The sequence below is a fragment of the Pseudopipra pipra genome, chromosome 6 (genome assembly GCF_036250125.1).
Source record: "Pseudopipra pipra isolate bDixPip1 chromosome 6, bDixPip1.hap1, whole genome shotgun sequence".
In the NCBI taxonomy this organism is placed as follows: Eukaryota; Metazoa; Chordata; class Aves; order Passeriformes; family Pipridae; genus Pseudopipra; species Pseudopipra pipra.
The window spans coordinates 27,941,635-27,969,273 of NC_087554.1; the positions used below are offsets into that span (position 1 = coordinate 27,941,635).

The window sequence follows — 27,639 nt, forward strand, 5'->3', positions numbered from 1 at the left end:
AAAAGTTATCTCTCAGTCAGCTACTGCTGCCCAGGTTTGATCCATGGCTAGAGCTTCCAGATTGGAACAAATAAATTAACGGCCCCACAGAAATAAAATTAAGACATCGGTGACAATATTCTGACTCCTTTTGGCAACAGTATTCTGTAGCCTTCTGAAAAGGCAACACCTGTGTTCAGAGGCACTATAGGGTAAAGTAGTGGATACTGGCTCTAAGCCAGCTGACCACTGAAGGAGTTTTTTGGCAATTATATAACATGGTTGGAATGACCTTCAGCTTTTTCACAGTGTATTTAGGTAGAGGCTACAAGCCACTAAGTCATAGGCGATGATGAATGAATTCAGGTTAAATGGATCAGGCTGCCATATTTTTAGGTTGTTTAAAATAACAATTCAGCTTTTGTGAACTTGCAGTTATCTAGATTCTTAAGAAGATAGTGTAAAAACAAGTCTTCAGCAGTGGGTTGGTTAAGTTTTTGATATGAAGTCATGCTGTCCTTTAATGTGAACAGGGAATTTACGGTTATCTTTGGTTTGCAGAGATCTACAAGATTAGTTTGCTTGGATGCAGTTATTACAGAATGATAATTCTGCCATTCCATAGTGGCAAATTTTAAAAGAGTTCTCTGTTCTGTGATGATGAGAAAGCTGTTGGTCAGAATTCATTTTTTTAACAAACTATTCTGTAGTAGTTTGATTAATTCTCTCTGTAAATGTCTAATTTTTTTTTTCTTTCACAGGGGCCCTTGTTGTCCTTGGCAAGTCTCATAAGTTTAGATTCAATCACCCAGCAGAAGCTGCAATCTTAAGACAAAGAAGATCGGTAAGTTCTAAAACTGTATTTTTCTTGCCTAATTTTTCATTTATTTTCCTGGTTTTTTTCTTCTTAAAAGCCAGCCTGATAAAGATAATATTTCTTCTTGTCATCATATCCACTTGCTTCATTTCCTCCATCTAATGGTCTGTAATGACACGAAACCTTTTGTGGGAGGACACTAGCACTTCTTTCAGATGTGCTTAGCAAAAGATGATGCAGATCCCTTGAGTAATTTAGTGTTTCCTATTTCTAGTCATGACTTCAGTAGGATTGAAACAAAAAGGCAGAATGCCGCAGCGAAAAGACCAGTTAAGAATCTTTCCACATCTGATAATTTTCTGAATCATCTTCTTTCTCTGTCATTTCACTGTCTTGAACGAGGTATACTAGAAGAAATGAAGATTTATGGGATTACTTACTTACTGACTTTGTATTACTGACTTTGGAAGCACTTAACTTTTACATACATCAGAAATAGATAAAATATTTCTTGGTATGTTAAGCTCAGGAACTAACTACTGTAAGATATTATTTGGTTAGCTAGTTCAATAATATTTTAAAATTGAGATAATTCTTAAAATTACTAGCAGATGTAACTATGAAACCAAATTTAAGGAATATAAATTTTCTGGTTTAGGGGTTAACCATATTATCAACTGGTATTGGCAAGAATCCACCTTTTAGAATGGATTTTCATGTAGTAACATTTTATACCTTCCACTCAACTGTCTTTTTGTACTCACTTCTGTAGTTGAGATAAGGGGCTTAACTTTTTTTTGTTTTCCTTCTTAATTTCTTGATCAATGAAACATGCAGTACATTAAAATAGAGCTGCAAAAAGAGATGTACTCAGTAACAAATACTTAGCAATTTTGCTCATTATCAAAGACTAAGCAGAAGTGTGAGATTATAAACTCACATGGGAACTATTATGCAGCATTGCACATTGTAGTTAACAACAGCAGTATTAATGATAACTTGAAAGTTCCTGGGTTGCTGTGATTTATTTCTCTTCCTGTCTCATGTGTTTTGTAGATTAATGAAACCCCACCCACTCGGAGTTGTGGAGCTTTGGACTGGCTCAACTTAGATGGAAATTGCACCAATTCTCCACATTATGTCCTTTCTTCTCTTTACAAGTAAGTTTAAAACTAAGCAAAAAGAGTTGAACAAACAATTTCTCTTGCAGGATTATGTCTGAAACCAGAGACTTGGTTAGGCAAAAAGAAAGCTACATATAGAATAAGTCCCATCACGTTGTTAAGTTATCAAATAAAAATGTCCAAGAAAGTCCACTGGCCAACTGACTAAAATAGAGCATTAAGATCCCCAAGCAACAAACCTGAAAAATCATTTAGGGATGCACAATTAAGAAAATGCCTCAGATAAGAGTGTCAGACAACCTTAATTCAGTTCACTTGCATAGCTCCATTACAGCTGTTTTGATTTACAGCTAGTCTATAATGTTTACAATATTCTTACTTCAGTGCACAGAATGGACTTTTCAGGATATGATTTAGCCAAGTTAATTATTACCAATTCACTTTCCCTGCTAATTTGTTGTGCACATCAGGTTTGTTTGTTCATAAATTCCCTTAAGTTCAAGTCCTCATTGAGCCCTTCATCTCAGAAAGCCAGTGTCATTCCCTCTTTTTTTTTTTTTTAAACTGAAGAGTAAATAAGGCATATACTGCTTTCAAAATATTGAAGGGCTGCTCATACTCAGTGTTTAGTGTATGCTTTTATGACAGAGCCTTTCTGAAATGGAAAGCATTGGTATGATGAAGACTGATTAATATGTATCATGAAAATTAATTGAGATATATTCTGGTTTAGTTCAAAATAGAATATCACAGAATTAAATGTAATTGGATTCTTTCTCTTTTTTAATTCCTCTCAGCCTGGCACATTCAATTGACCTGTTAAAGGCAAGAAACAGCCATCTTTTCATTCGTATCTGTTGATAGTTCTGCTTCTTGCTAGAGTGGTTTTGGTGTGGTAACATACTGGGAGTCTTTTATCTTTTTCTAGACGAAGTATCTCATTTTTATAAGCATAAAATGTTATCTCTATTTAGAACGTCTCTTCATAGTTCTAGTCAAATGGCTTCTTTTCACCTTGGATGGTGTGTTTTTATGTGTTCTCTTTAATGTATCTAATCTCTGCATTTGCTTTTCATTTGCTGCAGTGATACCTATCTATAAAAAATGTTATTTCATTTTGCTTCTTTACTGATGAACATTTTACACATCATTGCTATTATTCTCTTTGGAAAAATTACAAAGAATTTTAAAAACAAGAATTTGTCTAATAACCTTCAAAAGTAGATACTAAGGTGCTCTTTACATGGGTGTAAACATCAGATGTGGAGCTTTTGTCACAGAAATTTTTTGATGATCCTAGAAAAACCTGCAGAAATCCAGAAGCATTGTGAACAGTTTATCACAAATTTGCACTTGTTTTCCCCCCTTTTTAACCTGACAAAATTGCAGAACATTTCTGATTGATTTTTTTCCAGACCGTGTTGAGATAGCAGATTTGTGTTGATCAATTTTTTTAATCACTTGGACAGGATATTACAAGCATATTACATTGTTTAACATTACCCTCATGCTTAACTAGAGTGTTTCAAATGGTTACTTCATTGAAAATGAAAAACATTATGGCATTGCATTTGCTTGATTTTTATGAATGTCCATTTCTTACAGGAATAAGCTATCAACTATGTCTAATAATAGTAGTTTCTCACCTTACATAATACAGTGGTCTTTTTTTTCCTCTTGAATAGTTATTTGGCATTGGTAAACTGATTTGATCTACTGAGTCTTCCTTTACAGTACCAAGTGAGTCTGTGTTTCTGTACAGACAAGTAGTTCTGCTCATGGGAGGGCATTGTGATTGAGACATTTAGCGTAAGATCTATATTATAAGAATAAAACGATATATGTGGTCTCTCAAATGTCCCACTTCCATGAAGAAAAGTCAATGTCAAGTACTAAAAAGTGTTGTCATGGTTTAACCCCAGACAGCAGCCAAGCCCCACATAGCTACTTGTCACCCCCCACCAGTGGGATAAGGGAGAGAATTGAAAGGGTAAGAGCCAGAAAACTCATGGGTTGAGATAAAGACAGTTTAATAGGGAAAGCAAAAGCCACACATGCAAGCAAAGCAAAACAAGGAATTAATCCACTGCTTCCCATGGGCAGGCAGGTGTTCAGCCATCTCCAGGAGAGCAGGGCCCCATCACATGTGATGGTTACTTGTGCGGTGGGTTCACCTTGGCTAAACGCCAGGTGCCCACTCAGCCACTCCATCCCTCCCCTTCCCAGCTGGACAGGGGAGAGAGTAAGGTGGAAAAAGAAAACAACACAAATAGTGGGTTGCGATAAGGCAGTTTATATTGATGCAAAAAAAAAGAAAGCAAAAGCAGCTTGCACGAGCACAAAGCAGGAGCCAGCAGTTAATCTCTACTTCCCATAAGCAGCGATGGGCAGCCACTTCTCTGAGAGGCAGGGCTCCAGCACACGTAACAGTTGTCAGCAGGCAGCCATCAGAGACAATGAGTGCCTCTGGTCCTGCTCCTTGCCTCAGCTTTTATATCTGGGTTGACGTCATATGCTATGGAATATCCCCTTGGTCAGTGTGGGTCAGCTGGCCTACTTGTGTCCCCTCCCAGGATCTCACCCTTGACTGAAGAAGGAATGTTACAGTGCTGTGCTCAGCAGTAGCCAAAACATGGGTGTGTTATCAACACTCCTCTAGCTAGCAATGCAGACCACAGCACTGTGAGGGCTACTGTGGGGAAATAAATTCCAGCTCAACCAGATCCACCACACTTGGGAAGACAAACACTGTCACTCTGAACATCCTCTCCTTCTTCCCTCAACTTTATATACTGAGCATTATGTCATATGGTATAGAATATCCCTTTGGTCAGTTTAGGTCACCTGCCCCAGTTGTGTTTCTTCCCAACCTCCCTTGCATCCCCAACTTCCTTGCCCAAGTGGCAGTACAAAAAGCAGAAAAGGCCTTGGCTCTGTGGAAGTCCTGCTCAGCAATAACAACACCACCTCTATATTATCAACCCTGCATTCAGCACAGATCCAAAACACAGCCCCCTACTAGCCACTATGAAGAGACTTTATGTCAGCCAAAACCAGTCACAGGTTTGTCTGAGGTATTTTGCAAACTGTAATACAGGACTAAGGGGACTACGAGAGTGCTTATTTGCTCAGCAGTAAAAAGTTCACCCTAATGCAGGGTCTTGTCTCTGTCAGAAAGAGATGCTTAAAGGAAAATGTAAGAACAGGGAAAGCTCTGTGTGTGTGTGAGTGTCTTTCTCTTTTTCTCTGTTTCCCCTCTCACTTAATAGTTCTTGGTGTTCTCCCAGCTGCTAGCAACCTGCATCTTGGTGTCTTCCTCTATTGAAAATAACAATAACATCTTTGTGTATAGTAGGCTTCAGTGAAATTTTTTTGACTTTTTTGGAAAATATTTATGATTTCCTGTTTTTATTTTTACAGTCAAAAATGTAGAAACTGTAAAGAAAACAAATGTTGTCCTGAACTAAGGTAAGAATATTAATGTGTCTAAATCATGCTGAAATTTTTGAACCCATTAGTTTTATTATTCTCCTGCACTACACTGATTTCCTCCAGAAGAGTTGGAAACTAGACTTCAAACTTTAATTCAAAATATTTTATCATATTGCAACACACTAAACTTCAAGCTTTAATTCAAGTTATTTCATCATATTGAAACAAGAATCTGTATGTGTTATAGACAAGTCTCTGCAACCATGTTCTTTCTTAATTCTAGATTTTGTGCAAATGGTTTCTATCTTTGTTACGTGTGTAACCTGCATTTAAAAGCGTGACTACAGTGAGGTTTACGCTCAACCTGCTACTAATTTGCACCATATTAGACCCCTAAATATATTAAATTTTATGTCAATAGTAGGTACTGTGAATACTCATTACTATATTGAAAATTCCTTGGATAAATTGGGTTCTCTTCTGCTGAGAATAAAATGGCTTAAGGGAAGATTCAAAAAAAATAATTCCGAGCATCGAATATGGTTCATTCATGCACAGAAGCACAGCAGCTGCACATAGAAATAATTCAGAAATTGTTTGGTTTCCATGGGTTAAAGTACTTTTTCACCAAGAACTGATAGTACTTTGCTTCCTTCTAGATTTCCATTTCAGAACATATCAACATATATATTACAGTAATGGTTACTTAATGATATGAGTCTTATCTCCCATGCTGTCAGTATGACAATATTTTTCTCATCTGCTTTTCATGAATTGAATTACCAGTTCAACCTTTAATTGTACATTAGAATATTATGAGAAATGAGAGAGAAAAAAATTTCTACCATTGCACACAAATATTAAAACTTTAGACATGAAAATTTCCTTGAAAAGGGTTTTATTTTACTCTTGGTTGCTTCCTCATACACCCTACTCCGAGGAGCCACAACACTTGAAATTTCTGGTATTTGCTGTCAGCCAGCAAGCACACAGAAGGCTTGTGAATGGCATCAGTCATCAGATTATAATGTCACCACAAATAAGTCAATAATAAAGTCTTGCTCCTGTCATTGCCTTAACACTATATGGCATATAAATATAAACTCCGATTTTATTGTCTTGCTGGTTTGAAAAAAAAACAAAAACAAAAACAAAAAACCCAACAGTGGAGTTGCTCCATTAGAGTCAAGTGGTATGGCAGCACACTGACTTAATTTTATCTGCTTGGAACATGTTTAAACTCCCATTCCTTGAAAATACCAACATTGTTAAACTGGGGAGAAAAAAAATCTGATACAGAATAACACAACACAGTTATTATTCTAATGTGGTATAGTTAAAATGTTCAATTAATATTTTTTAAATACTCTGAGTTCTAACTAACAGCTTTCATCTGAGAATTTTAAAGTGCTCTACAAAAAAAAAAGAAATAAAAAAAAATTAAGAAATCTTGTGCATCTCTTAAAAGATCCCTCAAATATTCCATTTCGCAGAGAAGTGCACTGTGTCAATTACAGAAACTACAACTTGCAGCAGAATCACGTATAGTGGGTTAGCAGGGGAACTAATTCTATATATAACTGAAATTGTGATGGGAAAACCTGTGTTAGCTGAACTGGAATTGAGCAAGAAAGGAGTACCTTTACTGGAGTGTGCGGCTGTGTCTTGTACCTGTGACTCTTTGCCAGAAAGAGGTCCAATTTTGGAGATGTATTTAAAGGGATGCCTTAAATAAGTCATTGCCTTACTGTTATTTTGGGGCCTTAGGCAAAGAAAAAGAGGGTTTGCATGGAAAGGCTAAAAAAAAAACACACATAAAAGAAGCACAGGTGTGCTTTTTACATAAGCAAGCCAGTTAATCAGAAATCCAAATAATACTGCACATGATGGTAATTTCTGTGGAGGAAATTAATCTACATGTACATTTCCAAAGATCCCTTATTTCTAAAGGTCTCTGACTCTGCTGGCCTTTCTGACTGATTTCTGATTCCCACCTCCTGCCCACCAATACCCAACTTTTGCTTTGGATTCTGTGAGTGGCATTCCTTCAGAATACAAGATATTCATATCTTCTTCATTCCTCTTCCCTTTGCTTTAGGGAGGAGAAGGGAGAGGTTTGGGCCTCTGTGCTAGGCAGAAGCAGATGTATGATCCTGTGCAGCTGCGTAGTGCCTGCTGCTGTGTGATGCTCTGAGGCCCTCTGGGAAGTGCCCCGGATTGGACACATGTGGAGTGGGAGGATAGAGCAGGAGGGGGAGTTGTGTGGATGTATATTAGTAGATAGGCTTTTAACTCTGAGTTGTGATTGCTCTCAGTGTGGGATTCGCAAGGGTGCAAAATGCCTTGCCAGCATCTTTTTTTCTGCTTTATTTTTGACTCTCCTTCTCTTGGAAAAAAGCATTTGTAAAAGAAAAATGGGATTTGAACACCAGGCAGCCAGAAAGATGGGGATGCTAACTTGACTGATGTTTTCTTTTGAAAAACTGGCACATTTCAGCTTTTACCAACAGTGATTATTTTCACTGGAGTTTCTCTATTTGAGCCTTAAGATTTTGTTGCAGCAGGTATTCAGCCTCACCACAGAGCTATTGCTGCCATAGTTACTGGAAACTGCATTATGCTGTAGCAGCCGCCAGCCTCTGCATCAGCAGAAGTGTTTGGGGAAGAGGGGAGGAGAATTGCACAATAGCATCCCAGAGAGCTGACAACAAAACCGGCTGGAAAAAAATGTGGATTTACAGATGGTTCATTTAGCATGCAACGTGCAAACTTTGTGGAGAGAAAAATGAGTTGGAGAAACACGCCGGCAGAATCGGTATAATATGAAAATTTTCTCAGTAATTTATGATTATCTTTAGTTTAAGGTTGGTGTCTTTTTGTTGTAATTTTACTTGCTGTTTTCAAAGGTTTATTTGGAGAAGGGGTAACTGTTGACACTTCTTGCTGCATTTGGTACACCTAGAAATCTGCATGCTTTTATGAAATTCTCTGCAGGGCTGCTTTTCTTTATATGCTGTATGCCAGAGTATGCTGGTCCTTTTTTTTTATGTATGTCTTGATACCTACAGAAATGAAGCTGTTTCTCTTATGTTTGTCCTGAGGTTATATTAATTCCTGCTAGAACTATATTGAGTGTAGATTGCTTATGAGGAAAAGCAGGAATATGAGCAATAGCAGTCTGTGCTTGATTCCTGTATCTCATAGTATTCCAGTAGTTCAAGTCTAAATTTAACAGTATATCTGATTTAACATTAAAGAAACAAGTAATCTCATCTACCTATTACAAAACTGGGTTAAATTCTTATGTTAACTGTATTGATATTTGGTTTTAGTTTAATCATTCAAACATATATTATAAAAACCGATTGTTCTTTGGATTGTATATTAGGTGATTTAGTTATGAAGTGTGTGTGAAGCTATTATTTTCTTTCTGAGCCATTGTCATCTCATTTCTTAGTTTAGTCTGTCATGTTAGTTCCAAACCCAGCAAGTGTGTTGACATGACATAGCACGTTCAAAGGTAGAAAAGGAGCATTCTGACATTATGCTCTTGGTTTCAGCAGTTTCTGTGAGAGATGGATTTGTATCCCAAACCAGACAGTCATTTTGCTCTCACAGTCAGTAGTCTCACAGCCAGAGGGAAAACATCTTCTGGCAAAAATGTATTATGTAAGTGGCTCTGCGTGAATTTTTGTTCTCTTTTTTTTCCACTTGAGAAAACTGTCTTCAAGAAACAGCTTCAAAAAAAGAGTATTTAATGTGCAATCTGTGTATTCACATCTGTCTTTACTGCCCTGCCTGGAGTTTTTTTTGTACTGTTGAAAATTAGGAGATGAAGGAAAAAGACACTGAAAGAACACCAAAACCTGCAATTTGTATATATACATTCAGCAACAGTATTTTATTACAGAAACTAACCTTACAGAGGGAGAATTGTGCCAACTAGCTACGTCACCTGAACAAAAGCAGAAATAATACTGCAGTGGTTGCTGTGCTGTGTTTGTTTTTCCAAGGTTTAAAGTGAAGTATGGATATGCCTCTGTACTCTGCCTTTCTGGGTTGTAGTCATAGTATGGAACTATGATTAGTAACATCAGTTTGGCCTGCATCATGTTCTGCTCTGTGTGCAAGCATACATGCCTGTTGGAAAGGATCTCACAGTTTCATATTAGTTCAGCAAAAAGCCATTACCACACACATGAGGGAATATGCTAGTGCTGCCGAGAACAGCAAACAGCACGCTTCCACGTGCATTGTCTGCATTGCTTATCTCTGATACTTTTTAATGTGGGGGCTGAGTGTGGTTTCAGCAATGTTGAAAAGTATGGGAAAAGCTTGTGACTCTCTCCCAGCTGTAAACAGATGTTACCTAACCCCTCTGCAAGCATTGTTAGGTCTTTGGATTTAAATGCAACACTGAGTTGATTCATATACTTAAATGGTTTGGGTTTCAGTTTGTAAATGCTTTGAACTCTGATAAGTCAATTTTATGGAAAGATTTGCTGAGAGCTAAAAGTGGTTAGGAAGAATGAGAGACATTTTATAAGAGGAATTTTACTTTATCTAGTTTTAGTAAACAGTTGCAGAACAAGAATTCTTTCTCTACTGTTTTACTATCATGCTTCGCTTTTCACCCTGCTGGCAATGATTTACTCATTTCCCTAATCTCATACAGAATGGTCCTAATAATGATAAATTAATAGAAATCAGTTCTTCTGATACTTGACTTCCTGATGTTTGATAATGCTAATGGTTCCTCATCACTTCTCTTGTATGAATGTACTTTGCATCTTTCACACGTGTCTCACATGAAGTGACTTGCCCAAGGTCATGTGAGACCAGTAACAGACTCATATGTTTCAACTTTTATACTATCCCAGGAATCAGAGCCTGTTAGTCAGTTATGTCTGTTAGTAGAACAGATTAAAGACTATCCCATTATCAGAGTATGCACAGAGACTCTGCTAGGTTTAGTGCACAGGCATCTAGAGGCAGTCCTCGCTCTGGAAGACCTTGCAGCCCAAGTAAGTGAAAGCACAAAGGTGACGTAACTGCTCCAAAATCAAAGATCTTTTGTCTCAGATCAGTACTTTAACATCCAGAGTATATGGCTGCTCCATTACACTTCCCTTGGAACACATGGAAAATTACCTCAAGGCTGCATTGAGGGAAAGCCTCCCTCAGAGTTACCATTGAAATCATGGGAACTTTTCCTAAATGAGAACTTTCAAATTTAATACTGTGTTTGCAAAGTGGTTCTGCTTCAGCTAACCAGTCTAACTTTAACCTCTGAGTTTGCCCCCAGAGGTTGATGGCATTACAAATACCTGAACAGCTGGAGATTTGTAATCGCCATACGAGCATTTCAGTGTTGCAGTGAAGTGTCAGTTCAAACCTACTTGAGCTGAATGAGAAATGAGGCATCCCATTTCTATTTCCTGGAGATCAATTAAAGTTTATCTAAGAGAAAAAAAATTACAAATCATAGGGTGTTGGCATCTTTGCAGTCAAGCCAAGGACAAACAGATCTTGGACCTGCCTTTTCTTATAATTTGTTCATATGAGTCACAAATAGGCAAAAACCATTTAGCAGATCGCAGTAGCAAAGTTTGTACTCTGTTTTCACTGTGCCAGACAATTGAACAGAAGATGTTCTCCTTCAGTTACTCTCACCAGCATTACATTTACATAAACATTACAACAAAACTGAATTCTGTTTTTCTCATGTGAGTGAGAGTCACAGTAATACTGTAAATTATTGAGAATCTTAAAGGATTTTTGTACTGAGGCTTTCCCCCTGCTTCTTAAGAAAGTGAAATGTGTGTTCCATGTAAAGGTACTCCAGGAGATTTGTAGACTTTGGCTGCTTAATTGTTTTTGTATCTGTTTTGTCTACTAAATTAGCAGACAGAATCAAGTTTTTGCTGTAGAAATGGTTGCTTTGAACACATGCTCACAGCTCTAAATAGAGATTTTAAATTATTCCTATGTAGCAAAGGTCAAATACTCTTTTCATACAGGTGACCTTGTATTGGTAATGATTTTGCAAACTACATGATGTTTCCAAAGGTTCCCTTTGAAATTTTATTTTGGGGTTTTTTTGACCTTCAGGGACTCTTTAGTTTTGCTACCTTTGCTCCCTTTAGAAGTATAATAAATGCATTGTTTACTTTATTAGTAAAATATATTCAGAACATTTTTGCAAGAGTCAAAGGTTTAATTTTCTGAGGTTATATATAATAATGTGGTGTTTAGAAACAAAACAACAGGCAAAGATCATATATCACCTTTATATATAATCAAACTAATGTTAGGAATTTCTTGACGATAGCATGTGGAGAGGTAAAATATATATTTTCAGAGAGTTATTTTAAATATTAAAATATTATGCTAATATTTTAGCATGGATTCTAATATTCTTAGCATGGATTATGCTAAGAATAGATACAACTTTGGTTGTTACTCTGTGTATGTGTATAAAATTCTGGCACACAGTAAGGAGACAAACATCTTGGAGGAGATTGTAAAGCAATTTTTCACAGGTTAGTCACTTTTCTGATCACAATTCTGCTCCAAATATAGAAGCAGTAACCCAATGTAGTCATTGCATCCAACAGAGAATTTGGTGATCAAGGTCTTCCCTTGGTGCTGCCAGACACTGTCGGTGTAATCTCAACACCTGTAAATATTTCTAGGTTGGAGCTTTCTTGGTCTGAAAACAAGGCAGAATGTTTCTCATTTCAGTAAAGTGCTTTGAAGTACTTGGACAACAAATATCTTATATAGTGGTTATTAAATTTTGTAGCTTATAAACACCCCTCCCCAATTTCATTTTTGTAAGACTTACAGCAAAATGAAAAGTGACAATATTTTTTAAATTCTTTTTGCTTTTATCTTTCTGGCAGTGGAATTACCTGCTTCACTAGAGCTTTCATGTTTGCTGGTATTTATGACACTTACAGGATTGCAGCCTGCTGTGACATGCACATACACAGCTACTTTACCATAAGGAGTTTTTGTCATAATACATCCTTATTAGACAAAACAATATCTTCAATGTTGTCTGTCTTTCTTTAGTAAGATGACTTGTTTTACTACAAATAATATTTGTTTCTGGTTTTAATTCACTGTCAACATTCATAACAGCAGAGAAATAAATGCTGTGCGTGAAGAGTACAAGCAGAAACTGAGAGACCAGGAAGCTTTCCACAGAACACAGATTCAACGACAGCAGCTGTATGTTGAGGATTTAAAACAACAGATTCTGAGAGGACAGATCAAAGCAGAGCGGGAACTAGAAAATGACCAAGCACTAATCAACCAGCAAATCCAAGAAAGTGGGTACCTGCCTCCTCCCCTCCCTCAGTGCCCTTCCATTACTGCATACTTTTATCCTCTCAATGTTTTTGTCCTAGTGCTGCTTTATTTTATGGTGGAACTTTTATTACAGCTTATTACTAGTTTTCTCTTACAATTGCCTTTCCCCTGAGAACAGTTACTAAGCTCTGATTACCAGGACTAAAGGGCCTCCTTCACAGTGCTCCAGCTGCACTGTTTAATTAGCTCTGCAGGTCACTGCTGGGAGAGAGAGCACCAACTACTCCCCTGTGGCATTGAGCCTCTTCTCTTCTGGGCTGATCCCCATCCTGCCTCCCTACAGTTTTGCTCTGCTCACATCTGTAGTGCAACTCTGCCATGTTTATTCCAAAACTGGATCAAAAAAAGAGACTCATGCTTTGGTTCAGGAGTTGTTTCTAGGAAGTTCTACGGTGTGTGCAAAAGTCCTAAAGGCTACAACAGTGATCAGATTTTAAATGGAAAATAGCTATGTCAGAAGGTGAAGCCACAGCATGTTTTGAGAGGTATTTTTTTAATGTCAGTGGCTTCTGGCCCCCAGAGGTGCTATTTTGTATGCAGGCAGCCATATTCAGCAAGATGCTTTGGGAGAGGTTGGGCTTCTCCTTAATGAGTTTATAGACTGATTTGGGAACATTTTCAACCTTGAGATGTTTTTGATCACTGAAATTGAGTGGTTATAGTGTTCCCTAGTTTGTCTTCTAGTGAATGATTTGATCCAAGTTTCTTGATAAGCCAAGGGTACCTATATAAAGTCATCATTCCTACCTGGCAAAATCTGCTATTTGCTCCTGGAAGAAGAAAACTTTTGTGAATTTTTTGGCAATGTCTCAGACTACAACTTATGCAGTCAGCTATCTTTTAATTATGCCAGCCACAATGAAGAAAGAAAATTGTTTTGATGGGATACAGCAGCATATGCACAGAGAACAGGAGAGTTCCCCCCAAATACCTTTATTTTGTGGCTCTTCAGACTTGTTCTCTGCTTCCCTTTATTTCTTCTGTTTTCGCTGTGTTTGCACAAAGCATAGCCAGGCAGGTAGTTTTTGCCAGCCAAATACAATTCTTCACTTGGCAACCCACCAAAGTCTTTCACCTTTTCTGTGCCTTCTGTGGCTCAGCTCCTGACAGAGGCAAGTTTGTGAGCAGAGATTAATTAGCATCTTAGAACTTGCAGGTCTTTTGCAGGGAAACTTATCTGCCAAATATTCTGCTTGCTAAAACATACTAAAGAGGACACATCTGGAAAGTTGAGAAAAAAGGCTTTGTATGTGAAAGTTAAAAGTGTTATTAAGAAAAATTAACTAACATAATGACTAAAATGCTTCTTTTTTATCCATAGATTAACCATCGAGCTAGAATTCCTACTTCTGTGCATGTACTCTGTGTAGAGTGGCCAACATAAACAGAACAGGAGACTTACTGTGGTAGGGATCACTAATGAATTATGTTTAATAAGATGAGTAGTCACCAAGCAAGTGATGATGACAATGTCTATGCACTAGTGATTTCTTATATTAGGGAAACTACTAGAGCCCCAAATTCTCTCTTGCAGCTTAACTGTGCAGAGCTGCAGGTATCCCTCATTCATCAAATCAGACTTAAATACCTCTTAATTCCTACACCCCTGAATAAGCAACAATAAGTTGCTTATTCAGTAAAGGACTGCACATTGAAAAGTGCACAGAATTGAACGCAGGTCTTTTCATGCTTCCGCTATATTTTAACAACAAAATTGAGGTGATGTTTGAGTGTAATCGTTGAGAAATTGAATGTGTTCTACTTTTTGCTCACAAACAATGTCTTATCCACCAGTTTCCTTATCTGTACTGCCAAACCCCTGCTCATACCCTGCAGTTGCTACCCAAGTCCTAAAACCAATGGAGAGGCTTTCAGTTATCAATTAAGTAGAGCAATGATACATTTTCCTTTAAATGGTTTGCCACTCTACATGCATAGAAATTCTGTTCTCATATGATCTCCTGAGGCTGATTAAATAAAGAAAGAAGGTAGTAACGAATAAAGTTTTTCCTATGATTTTTACTTTCTTGTAATCATTGTTTTGTTTACAGACCAGCAGTGGCTTATAAATGAGAATAAACGTCTGGCTGCCCTTCAGCAGCAGCAGAGGGAGTTTGCAGTGCAAACAGAGCCTACGCTGTATGCAGAGGCTGAGGTGCAGAGTAACACTGGGGTGGAAATCTGCCTTTCCCTGTTACAACAGAACAAGAAGAGACTGGTGCAGCTGGAGCTTTTGAGAAGATACTCCTTAAAAAAGGCTGAAAGAAACATAAGGCGGAAAAAGGTCAAATTCCAGCTGGAAAGAATAGTCAAGAAGCAGAAGTTACTGGAAGCCAAGCAAAACCTAGAGCAGCTGGAAGCTAGCTGCTGGCTCAGTGAACAGTGTGTGAAACAATCCCAAGTCCTAAATGAAAATATTGCTGTATGGTCCTCTTTGGATCACCAATTGCAAAAGAGATGGAAGTCATTGGGTTCGAGTTCCTTGCAGCACAGGCAGCATTTGTTCTGTAACACACATCTGCCCCAGGTACCCAGGTAAGTTAACATCTGCCAGTTCCTCTGACCTTTCAAAAGTAATGTAAATTCAAGGTATTTTCAGTGGCCACCTATAATCCCAAATGCCTTTCAATGTATTGAAACAATCCCAAAACCTGAAATATCAGTGAACCTACTATACTGTACATCCCACTGGAGCAGTTTGTCCTTTTCCATTGGGTTTGTACTGTGCATTCCCTACTTACGCCTTTAACACATCTTTCTCAATGTTTTTTACATTCCTCTCTCAAGCCTTTCTGCATTCTCTTTGGGAATGCTTTCCAGAACTGGCTTAACTCTTGTTATTGCTTTGCTTAGGCTGTTGGAAAATACTAATTTCTGCATCATTTTATCTTGATTCAGATCAAACTCTTCCTTCAGAATATTGGTATCTTTGGGGTGATTATGGATTGGGCTTTTACACTGGCCAGCCTTTCTCAAGCTAACTAAAGATCTCTATGCAATGCTAAAAAGTTGTCGTGCTAGAGTGTTTATCACAGCATGGTCCTTTGCTGTTTCTGCAGCAAGAAATACTAAACTCTGCTAGGTGGATTTCTGTGACTTAGAACTATCCTTTATGTTTAATTAATGTTTGCAGCTATTTGAGCCTACAGAGACTCAATACCAAGCTATACCACATAGCATCAAGCTATTCCTTTGCATGCAGAGCATATTCAGGATAGCAAGGGGATTGTATAGCTACTGACAGAATTTTTTTTTTTCCCTGCTAGAATTTGCTTTTGAAAGGCATTAAGGTTGTTGCTTCGTGAATTGTTACTCTTAACTACAAGACATTACTGAGGTGGAAATGTTGTTAAATACATTATTCAAGCATGGATTGGATTTTATTTCTTCTTTATTTCCACAGCTGTTTGCTGAAGAGGGAGTCTCTCTCAAAGTTATCTACCTCACCAAATATTGATCAATACTGTGAAGGCAGTACAACGGGGAGGTTGTCACCAGTAGAATACCTTTACAGAAGTCGTGAAGACATTTCTGACAGTGATGACCTTAATGATGACAAGGGGATCTCCTTTTCAGTGCAGAGGCAGCTAACTGAAAAACAAAAACCATCTTCAATTGGAAATAAAAAAGTAGCAGAAAAAGACTCTAATGATTCAGCTATCATGGCTTGTATCAATAAAAATTATCAAAAAATTGCAAAGTTGGATGACAATCCAGGGCAAGCTGGATCTCAAAACCAGACCTCTAAAGACTCCTCTCCTGATCTTTTTAAGGAGAAAGATGAGCCTAAAACCTTTATTACAGGGACAAGAATGACAAAATCAAAGGTGCTAGGAGATTTAAGTCAGCCTGCAAGTAGCAATCTAGCACAAAATAGAGCTCAGGTATCCAATAAAAAGATTAGAATGGATATCAATGGAAAAGGCCACAGGTCTTCTCCAGAAAACTTTCCTAAACAAATGAAGAAAATTGTGTATGGAAACCCATCGGTGCATCTAAACCAAACTGTCATGAGCTGGAGGACAGAGCCAAATTCAGCCTTGCCAAGTCATGAGAAATCACCAGTGGAACAGAAAGAATTTCTGATGGCAGCCACATCAGTAGGAAATCTCACTAAGGTGAACTCACAGGCACCACTCTCTTATGTTGAAAAAAAGTGGCACAGTGCTGAGAAGCTAAGTGCTGGAGTGTCCAAAACAGCCACAGATGTGCTGGGGAACTGGCAAGAGGATGATGAAAATGAGATTTCTGATACTGACAGTTCCTATTCTGTAGATTCTCTCTCCTGCACTTATGCAAAAGCTTTCCCAGAGAAACTGAAACAAGAAGATTTTGACAGAAATAAATGTCCTGCCAACCCAGAAGATTCTGAGAGTGATGACAGTCAAATGTCACAAGACTCTCTGGTAGAAAAGGAAAATAAAGCAAAAAAGCAAAATGCAAGCCAATTTCACAAGTTAAAGATCCATCATGAGCCAACTAAGCTTTACAAAAGCAAAACTGAGCACCATATTTCATCTTTTGTGACATCATATGCATCTCGTAGGAACCTGGAAAAGGCTGAAAGAAGCTTTTCTCTGGATAGTTTAGCTGATGGAGAAGAGACGCCAGCAGAAGATCTGGTAGAAGAATCCAAATCGGATTCATCTGATGAAGTGCCAACAGAGATTTTCTGGAAGTTACAAACTCCTAGATTACCAGCTATACAGATTGAAGAAGACCACGAGTCCAAGACCTGCAACAGAGATACAGAAGGAGCAAGTTATGATCTGAAGCTGAGCAGTTCCTTTTATTTGGACACTAAGCCACAGCCTGCTTTCAGTAATGCTTGCAAGCAGTTGCTGAAGGGGACAAAAGCCTCCTTTGTAGAACAAGAAAGGTGTCTTGATAAAAGACTGTATTATGCAAGTGAAAATCCTTTGCTTACTAATGATGCTTGGCCTTCCTGTGACACAAAGGTTGACATCAGCAGCCCCAGAATTACAGAACCTTCTTCCCATGAAAACTTGGAATTTCAGAAAGCTCATCTGTGTTCTTTGAGCAAACCAGACCTTTGGCTGAAGAAAGATGATCTAAAGCAGTCAGCTGCTGAAGTTTCTTTTGTTTCTGGCTCTAAGCAGATTCACAGCATTACTCACTTATCACATCGTGTAAATGAAATAAACTCAGTTTTCTCCTCTGACACATTGGAAGTACCTTTACCTGAAACAACAACTGCAAGCAGAGTTTCTGAGAGTGGATCATTAAATAAGATTCTTAAGGAATGGACAAACTATAACAAAAATTCATCCTTGGAATCTCAAAATGTTATGTCCTCATTTGTTAGCTCAGTAGGACCAAGTTCTTCTTTCGTTCCTACTTCAACAAAACATGATTATTTTAAACATTCAAGGTCATGTCATCCTGAACAAGAACAACTGGATGAATTATCTACTTACAGGTCTACCACTGAATGTACACAAACATTCAGCTGCTTGGAAAGCAGCTCCACTGCAGACTGCTTGTCACTGGTATCTAGGAAAGAGGAGGATTCTCTCCCCACAACTCATCCAGAGCTGCCAAAAGATCACACTCTGCAAAAAACACCTTTTGTCTCCGTGTTGCCTGTGCAAACTGTGCAGCAGAGGAATGTCTGTTTAGATGCAGATTTAGAAGATGATTTCTTGAGAACTTTTTCAAAAGATGAGCTTGACAATGACTATAATAACTTGATGGCAAAATCAAGTGTGACAGATTCAGGCAGGGGAAGTGCATCTGTCAGTGTATCTGCTGCTGAATCTTCTATGGGACTTGCTCATAATATGACCTCAACACAGACATCTGCAGTAAAACACATCCAGTTTGGAAAACATGGGCAGCTTTTACCACTACAAAAAATACCAACACGTTGTGATGAAGGTTTCTTTCTCAGTGACTTAGCAAATAAGAACTGCTCTCTAGTAAGCAGCTCTGAATTTCAGACACTGGCTGGACATGGAGCAGAATCAACTGTTACAGAATGTCTCCTCAGGTCTGGGGAGAGTAATTTGGAAACAATGCAAGAAACGGATTATGAACAAATATCTGCAGAAGACATAACAACAGAGACAGATTTTTCCTCACAGGAGACAACATATCGATGTCACCCTTTAGCTGTTGCTGCCAGTGCAAGTTACAGCCAATCTGCAACACCAGTAGAGATGTCTGAAAAAGAGATAATCTGTATGGAAACAAGCACAGATAGTTTGGCAGAGGTTGTGCCAGAGGTGCCTTCATTCATAGGTCACAAAGAATATGAATCCAAGGATGAAGACTTGTCTTCACTGAATCATTATGAATTCAAACACAAACCTGTTTCAAAGGATTACTCCCACGACTGTGCTCTAGCAGACAGTCAGGCAAGTTGCTTATCCCAGCAAATTTCAGAAAAGTCTACATTATGCACTGATAATATAAGAGAAGAAAGCAGTGAAAGCAAAAAACATAATGCCTTGAATTCTCAGGCTGTAGTTCAGAAAGAATTTTCATCCAAATACGAAAAGTTAGTGGTAAATGAAGTAAATTATTTCATAGTGAACGTAAATGGGACAGACACTAAGTCCTTTCCTGCTGCTATTTGTGAGACTACAAATGATTTTCTCCCAGAATCTAATTCAAGCATATTTTACAAAACTTCAACGAAAGCTAGTCTTTTTCAAAGTGCATCTGAGACTGAAAATTATGATAAACTATTGGAGCATGTCACAATGGTGAAAGGAGATTGTAATGCTACATCTAGTCTTACTGTGGAAGTCAATGCCACAGAAAGTTGTTCTGACGTATGTTCTGGCTGCCTTTGCACAACATGCTCTTCGAAATCAACTGGGCAGAAAAACAGTACACATAAGACAACCGACGTTTCTGTGGAATTTGATGCCACCATTCTCTTGGAAACAGAAACACAGAACAAATCTTTACTGGAATCAAGAAAAGAGAAAGAAGCCTTTTTTGAAAATGATTGCCCAGAGGACATCTTTCTTGTTGAAGATGATGTAAATTCAGAGTTGGAAAGGGTATTTGAATGCAACACAAATGCATCAGCTACCATTTCTCAAGAGGAGAATTCATATATAAATAAAGAATCCAAATTTTTAAGAAACTTAGAAACTGATCCAGAAGAAACCATAGATCCTTATCAGAATACAGAGGAAAACAGTGATGCAAAAATAATTAACCAATTAACCAGTAGTGCAATCAACTTAGAAAAAAATATATTGGAAATTAAACCCAGACAGATTGAAAGTTTACCTGACAATCCAGAAGCCAAAGTCCAAAGTGTAACTGAAGACAGCAGTGGAAAGGATTTTAAAGACATTAGTGTATCTCAGAATCCAAAGAAACCTACTAATATTGTAGCTTGTGAAGTTCAATGTGAGTTTAATACAAATCTGTGCCTGATGCATGAAGAACTGGACAAAGATGAACTGCAGGAAGCCAGCACTGAGGTAGAACATACTCAGGAATCAAAAGCACTCCTGCATTCTGGCAGCCAACTTGAACCAAACAGCCTTTGCCAAAGAGAAAAAAGTGAGAAAACAGAAATAGGTATTTATTCACCAGAGTTTTCTGTTGCTCCCAAAACCACTCCTTCAGCTGCATGTTCCCACACAACAGATATTGCTCAGAATATTTCAGGGTTCCTTGATACTTGCGAGGGGCTTGTACAGACAAATAGAACAACAGAAAATGTAGCTGCAGCTGTACTAATCACAAGGAGGCAAGCAAATATTTTAGAAAAACTTGAAAATGAAGAACAAATAAGTTCTAACAATTCAATTGAGTATTGTGTACCAAACTGTTTGCCCCAGGAAGACAAAGTTAATGAATGTGAAATGACTGGGAGTGAAAAAGAAATTACTGTGACATACACCAAGGAGCTGGTTATTACAAGGCAAGAAGACATATGCACAGATGAAAATGTTTTATTTACTGAACAGTTTCCAGCTTTGCATCAGATATATTGTGACAGAGATGACAAAGAGGAAAGTTTAAATCAGTTTAAGATCCCTGAAAGATACCTGACAGCTTCAGAACTAGAACGGAATATACTGTTAGAGAATGATTCAAGATACCATGATCCTACTGAAATGAGCGAAGATGGTGACTCTGTTACAGGAGTAACATGTCCTGAGACAGGAAATGTAGTTGATTCATGTGAATATTCAGTTGATGATAGTGCTGGTAACAACCAATATAGAATTGAACAAAAATCTACAAGTCTCGACAGACATATGTATACGAGTTGTGCTATGCGATCTCCTGAGCACAGCACTTCAGAAAACTTGAATGTAGGTACTGTTAGAAAAAGACCTGATATTTGTGAACTGGATCCAGTAGGCTCTAGAGTTGAGGAGGAGAAAGTGCTTTTGGTGAAGCTAGTACAAATGGCCAAATCAGACAAACAAAAGCAGATGTTTGTAGAAAACACAGAGGAGGTAGAACTGATCTTTTTACAAAACCCAGATGAACTATTCCCTGAAAACAAAGATAGCTACCAAAAGACACATGATGACAGCAGATTAAATGAAATCTTAAGAGAAAGCCAGTGGGTTTCTACCAGCTTTTCTAGAAAGAACGAAGACATCAGCAAGCAACAAAATCCATCAGCAACACTGATGTCTACAGGAAAAACCCAAGAACTTCAAGACTCCCCATGCCAGTCTGTAAATCACTTTTTATATCTTGGAGGAAGTGATGATTCCCATCTTGTTCAAGATGTTCCCACTGCATCAAAAGGACATGCAAAATCATCTAGCAGCAGTCTTGGAACTGGAGCTGTTCTGCCTTACTACGAAACATTAATGGAGGGTGAAGTCGGTGTCCATACATCTGTTACAGGCAACAAAATGGGAGAAGACAAACATCTTCCAGATAAAATGCAAAGTAAGAGTGTAGCTTTTTCACAAATCATGACCACACAGAAGAGGCAGGAGGAAGAATCATTTGTAGTTAAAAATGCACCTGATTATGCCATATCTGCACAACATGTCAATGAGAGCAGCTCTTTCGCTTCCTACAGTGCAGGTGGTCCTGAGCCTGAAACTGTTGTACTTCAGCAAACAGCCAAAGGAAACTCATTTTCCTTGGAAATATTAGATTCTTCTGAAGATATTATTCAGGATGTTAACAATGCTCATGAAGAACACAGTATGGATTTAATAATTAATAAACTATTAAATGACTGTCTTAATTCCAGGGAAGATACAGCTCAGGAGGAAAAGGATACCATTGTGCCTGATTCACTGCTCTTGGATAAATCAAACCTGCTTTCTTCAGAGAAAGAAGTGATGGAAGACATAGGGATGGGGAAAATGCATTCTTTACTAGAAATCTCTACACCAAAAATCTTTCACAATATTAATACAACTCAGGTAGTACTTCAGTCTAGGAGTTCATCACTGCATGATGAGAAGGAGAAATTTTTAAACACAAGCTATCCTACAGCAAACAGTAGAACTGAAAATGCCAAGTTTCCTGGTGTAGCTGGATATCAGCACGAGCTTGGAAAAAATCAGGAGCATGAGACTTCTGAAGAGTGCTGCATAGACCAATCAGACAATGCTGTTTCTGAGAATGCTTCAGCCCTTTCAGAGGGCCTGAACAAGTCTCCAAGGGAAAATTCACATTATAGTAAAGAGTTTCTAAATTATAATAGGAGCTTGGGTGCTACTGAACATTCTCCTGGTCTTCCGAATTGTCCAGCATCATCTGCAGGTAGTTTGATTGCCAGCAATGGAGACAAAACTGAAAATGATGCTATTCTCTCTGAAGAAACAAAATACTTTGAAAGTGAATCAACTGATTTAAATGTATTTGTAACTTCTCCTGGTGTTTCTCAAAAAGGAGATGAAAAGGAAAATAATTCTGCAGTGGCAGAGGTCACATATGCTCAGAATAATAAACTCCCTGAAAAAGTGGAAAAAAATCAAAAGGAGAAAATTATTCAAGGTTATTTCCAGAATTGCAATGACATAAAAGAAAATAAAGTTCATGAGTACTCAGAACACAGCAGTAACACTAATGGTGTGACCATATCAGAATCGGGCTTGCTTGCTTTCCAGAGCCAAGGGCAGACTGGCAGTAATGAATCAAAGTCTCTTTCATCCTACTCAACAGAAGAAACTCCAACTGATACACCATTTCAAAGCTCCAAGAACTTCAGTGCTTTTAACACATCTTGTTTACTTGAGGACTCAAAATCTCTAATATTTAGTCAGCTTGAGGACTCACTTCAGGATACTTTTTTGACTGAGAAAGTGACCTCCAGTTCTGCAGACATGTGCTCTGTGAAAGAAGATCTTCCCCGAGCATTTGCAAGTGTCAATTACCCATCCTCAGCGGCATTTTCAGAATCTTCTTTAACTGCAGATATAGGCCATGGTGAAACTGGCACATATGATATTCCACATTTAAATATATTGAAACATTCTCCATTTGCTGTTTTTCAAATACAAGACACTCAGTCTGATAAGGCTGTTGTATTCGATGAGCCAGTATGTGCTTCAAGAAGTATTTTACTTTCTCTTGCAAAAGAAAATAGGCATTGTCCAGTGTCAGACACAGAGTGTAGTTCATGTAAAAATTCCGCTGTAGATGTGGAACCTGTGTATGGAAGTAATCGTAAAAACATTGACAATGATACAAAAGATGATCAGCAGCACTGGGATAAGGTTCTACCACAAGAAGCTTGCACAGAACACACTGAAAAAATATTAAGTGATAACTCTCTTTTATTACCATCGTTACCTTTTTGGGATACTGAAAGGGCAATTCTTGTTAAGGAGGGACAAATGAGAAATATACTTAAAAGAAACAAGGAAGAATTGCATTCAAATACTGAGGCTGAACATCTTGCAGTAAAGACAGAGCAAACAAAAACATTAAGTAGAGAACCTGCTGAAAAGCAAACTACTGTATCCTCAAATTCTTCAAATGAATTAATAGACTCAAAAGTTACAGCGTTTGAAAATCTGCATCCAGGAGATGTTGAAGTGGATCCTGAATACGGCTGCAGTTCAGTTAGTCCAGCATATCCCATAGACAGCAGAAGCGCTGATCCCAGGCACCTGTATCACACTGTCTTGGGATTTGAAAGAAACCCTGCAGATCTGCAAGATAATTGTCAGTATGTGCCTACAGGTGAACAGACAGAACACGTACCAAATAGAACAAATCCAGGGAGTAGAAAAGACATTTTACTTTGCAAAAGTAATACAAGTTCAAGTGTTGATAGCCCTGCTGATGATGCTGATGTAGACAATTGTTCAACAACTGGAGACACTATAACGAGGAATAAAACTGCGAAATCAGAAAGACCAAAGTTTTCTGTAATAAGTAATGAAACTACCTCCATAAAGTTTTTGCCAGAAAACCATGATTTGCCTCCTCAAGAATCTAAATTGGTGCAATTCAGGAGCAAAAGATCATATTCTACTACACAGAATACAAAGAGCTGTAAGCAAAGTGAACACAGACCTTATTTACAAAGTCACAGAGTATCAGCCCCAGCTATTGCTGTTTTCTCTGATACAGAATATACTTTGGAAGCTTCATCTAAGGCAGATCCTTTGTTATATTCTGCATCTAAATCACTACAAGATTTAAATATGAGTGTAGAGCCTCCATCACCAACTGAAGATGATCTTTATGGAATTGAAAGATTTTCAAAGCGGGAATCAAAGAACTCTCTAAAGGTTAAATTTAAACCCAGATTTCAGCAAAGAATGGCACAAACTAAGAAGTTTGCAAACTGTGATCCCAAAAATTTACAAAATTTTGCAGGAAGAAGCCAAAGCAGCCAGTCTTTAAAAGACTGCACTATTCAATCTCCATCATGCTTACTGCCCACAGCTCACAGTTCTGTGGGTGCAGAAGTAAATGTCCATTCAAAGAGTAGTTCTGTAGCTCAGTGTAGTGAAGGGAAAGGTGAAGAAGGTGGATACCAGCCAGATTTAATTTTGCAAGACAATAAAGATGTAATCCACTTTAGTTCAAGTGATATCAACCCATATATTCACTCATGGCAACAAGATGGATCATGCAAGATTGGCTGGAAACAGTATGTTTTTGGAAGTGCAAGTGATGTCTCTTGCAATCAAATTCCTTCAAATATGGAAAATCATAAAGTTATGAGATGTTCCAGTGCAGACAATGGATTGAATTCTCAAAATTCTCCTTTTCATTCTCATCTAAGTTCATATGCTACAGCAAAAGTTTTATCAAGCACTTCAAGTAGCATTGAAGGTCTTCAAGGATGGGACAGTGTCAGACAAGACTTTCAATCTGCATATTCGAGTGACAGTACCAAGCAGTATAGCAACATATCCAATGAAACACTAGAAAGTAATTCAGAAAATAACACTGCTGAATTTGAGAATCCTTCTGCACAACCTGGTAACTCTTCAATGCAGGTTGATGAAATTGTACTGTTATATCCTTCTGAGACTGAAAGGTCTTCTAAAAAAATACCAGGGATTACATGTGAGCAGGGAACACAAACAGCAACTACAGGAAGGTATAAAAGGCAGAGAAGACATCAGAGAAGCTATACAGATGTTTCTGCAAAAAAGGAGGAAAGAAACAGAGATTTATTTCTTCAACCTTCTTGGACAAGCATGCAGAACCTGTCCATGCATCTATCACAGCTTCTGCAGAACACTTCTGAGTTGTTGGGAAACCTCTCCCAACAGAGTATTATAGATAATGAGCAGAATGCCACAATCAACCAAAGAGGAACTGAAGATGCTGTAAAGGCTAGTAGATCAGATAGCTGTACTCAGACTACAGCAGATATAGGCACTCAAACTGAGATTTTGGAAGAACCTCAAAGTAAACACGAAGAAAAACAAGTGGAGGCAAAAATGGAAAATGAATTGAGGGCAGCTCAGGCAGTAAACAATTGTAAAGAAATTGGTGCAGATACAGTAAGAAAGATTACCGAAAGGGAAGAGGAAGTGCTCTCTCTTGAAGAAAGAACAAAAGAACAAACAGGGATGAAAAGTCTGGGCAATCCTGACTTCCATGACAGTCTTGACAGCATTTTGGAAGACTCCTTTATGCATCTGCCTCTTTTACCCAGAACCTCCGCTCCTATCTTACATTTTCAAAAACCATTGTTTAATGCAAAGCAGAAGGATACTTTTGCTAGTGCCAGAGTTTCATCTCTCACATCATCTTTGCCAAGCTCAGGGCAAGATGATTCTTCGTGCACTGTAGTTAGCAGCCCTACTAATAGCACCTCTTACTCTTCAACATCTTACACTCAAGATAAAAGAAGTGTCAATGAAACAGAGGCTCCAGCAGAAAGAAAATTTTGTTACAAAAATACCCTGCTAGTAGATAGGGCCTCTTCCCCTATTCTTACTCTTAGTGCTAGTCCCAACAGCCAGACTGCTTTTAGCAAGTCCGTCTGCCCTATTAAGGAACGTCTTGGATATTCCAGTGTTGCTTCAAGTCCCCTTCACAACCAGAGAAAGCAGAGGGCAGGTCCACAGTCCAGCATGCACCCTCATGTAGACAATTTTTCACAGACAGAAACAGAGAGTGATTCAAGCGCTTCTAGAGAACATAAGGGCATAAGAAAGAAATCCGGAAGTTTCTCAGGTAAGAAAGCAGCCAATGAGCTTTTAGGACAGGATGATTCAAAAGACTTGGAGCAACAGCATAGACTGATGGTTGACACCCACACTACCATTTGTGCAAAGCGGCTGTATCACTCTAGCAGTATGTTGGAGGTGTCGGGCCACAGTGAAGTTGTATCAGGTGATGTCAGAGACCACGGTTCACTGGCACATTCGCTTGGCTGTATGTATGTTACAAGGGGAGGAAGAGGTTCTTCAGCTGGAATCGGACATGAAAAGTACATTGAGAATTCTGATACTGCTTTGATTCATAACTACTCATCTCCAAATGCTGATTTATTTTTTAATCAAAAAATTAGTGCCACTTGTTCAAGTAAGACAAATGCTGGCACATCCTCAGAACCTGTGGTAGAAGCGTCTTCTCTACAATTTCATGATTTCTTCTGGAGGAATGAAAACAGCTGCCCTCCCGCACTCTCTGATGTGAGTGATGTGCAAACTTCCTTCCGAGACGACAATACAGGTTTTGTCACTGAAAGTGAATGTGACACTGAAATTCCTCTCAACAAAAATAGTACTTTTGCAAAGCCATACAGGCCTCGGAGCTACAGTCTTCGTGACTTACCCATACACAATAAATTTAGCAACTGGTGTGGTGTTAAGGGCAGCCCTCCTCCATCGTTACTCAGCTTGAGTGGCAGTGTGACCGATTTACAAAGTCAGGCAGAAAAGATGACTAGAAGCACACAACCAACAGAAATGGAAGGGAAATCCCAGCTTTATGACAGCAGGAGCAGAGAGATTGAGAGACTTCAGAGAGAGCGTGCCCAGATCATGTCTGGCATTCACCTGGATCTGCATCAGCACCCCCTCACAGTGGAACTGACCGAAGCAAAACTCAATTATGGCATTGGGGAAACAGATGCCCTGCTGAGGGTCCTTCAGAGTGGAAATGCAGATGATACAGTGGCAATTCCAGTGAAGCAGCAACTTTATGAAAGGTAAACTGCTTAAAGTAGTGTTGTATTAAGTATTTTGAATCCACTTCATGCAACTTAAATAGCATTTAGTAATGAGCACTTAATCACTTAGACTGAGTGAAGTATATGTGAAGAGATATAGTATTAAGCTTATTTTATAAACCTTTAAGTAATGCATTTAAGACAAAATTTTGGGGTTACTTCAAGAAAACAGGGAAAAGCATAAGATTAGGTTTAATTCGAAACTCGTGCCACTCCACTCTTAAAATTTCTAGTAGCTGTAAGCGTTTTCATGTGTACTTGGTGATCATGGGAATATATTTCATTGATTT

At 38.3% G+C, this 27,639-nt stretch overlaps 1 protein-coding gene across 3 annotated transcripts in view; it reads left to right on the forward strand.

Moving 5' to 3' along the window:
* The window catches only part of STARD9 (StAR related lipid transfer domain containing 9), a 102,377-nt gene that overhangs the window by 65,664 nt on the left and 9,074 nt on the right, over positions 1-27,639 (forward strand). Inside the window, exons 19-24 of one of the 3 annotated variants that reach the window (XM_064658148.1) lie at positions 741-823; positions 1,853-1,956; positions 5,341-5,388; positions 12,499-12,689; positions 14,781-15,264; positions 16,133-27,328. In XM_064658148.1, the coding sequence (XP_064514218.1) occupies positions 741-823; positions 1,853-1,956; positions 5,341-5,388; positions 12,499-12,689; positions 14,781-15,264; positions 16,133-27,328 (12,106 nt within the window). Of the gene's footprint in view, positions 1-740; positions 824-1,852; positions 1,957-5,340; positions 5,389-6,816; positions 8,217-12,498; positions 12,690-14,780; positions 15,265-16,132; positions 27,329-27,639 lie in introns of those variants that run through there. The other 2 variants (XM_064658149.1, XM_064658150.1) reach the window with 2 other exon arrangements.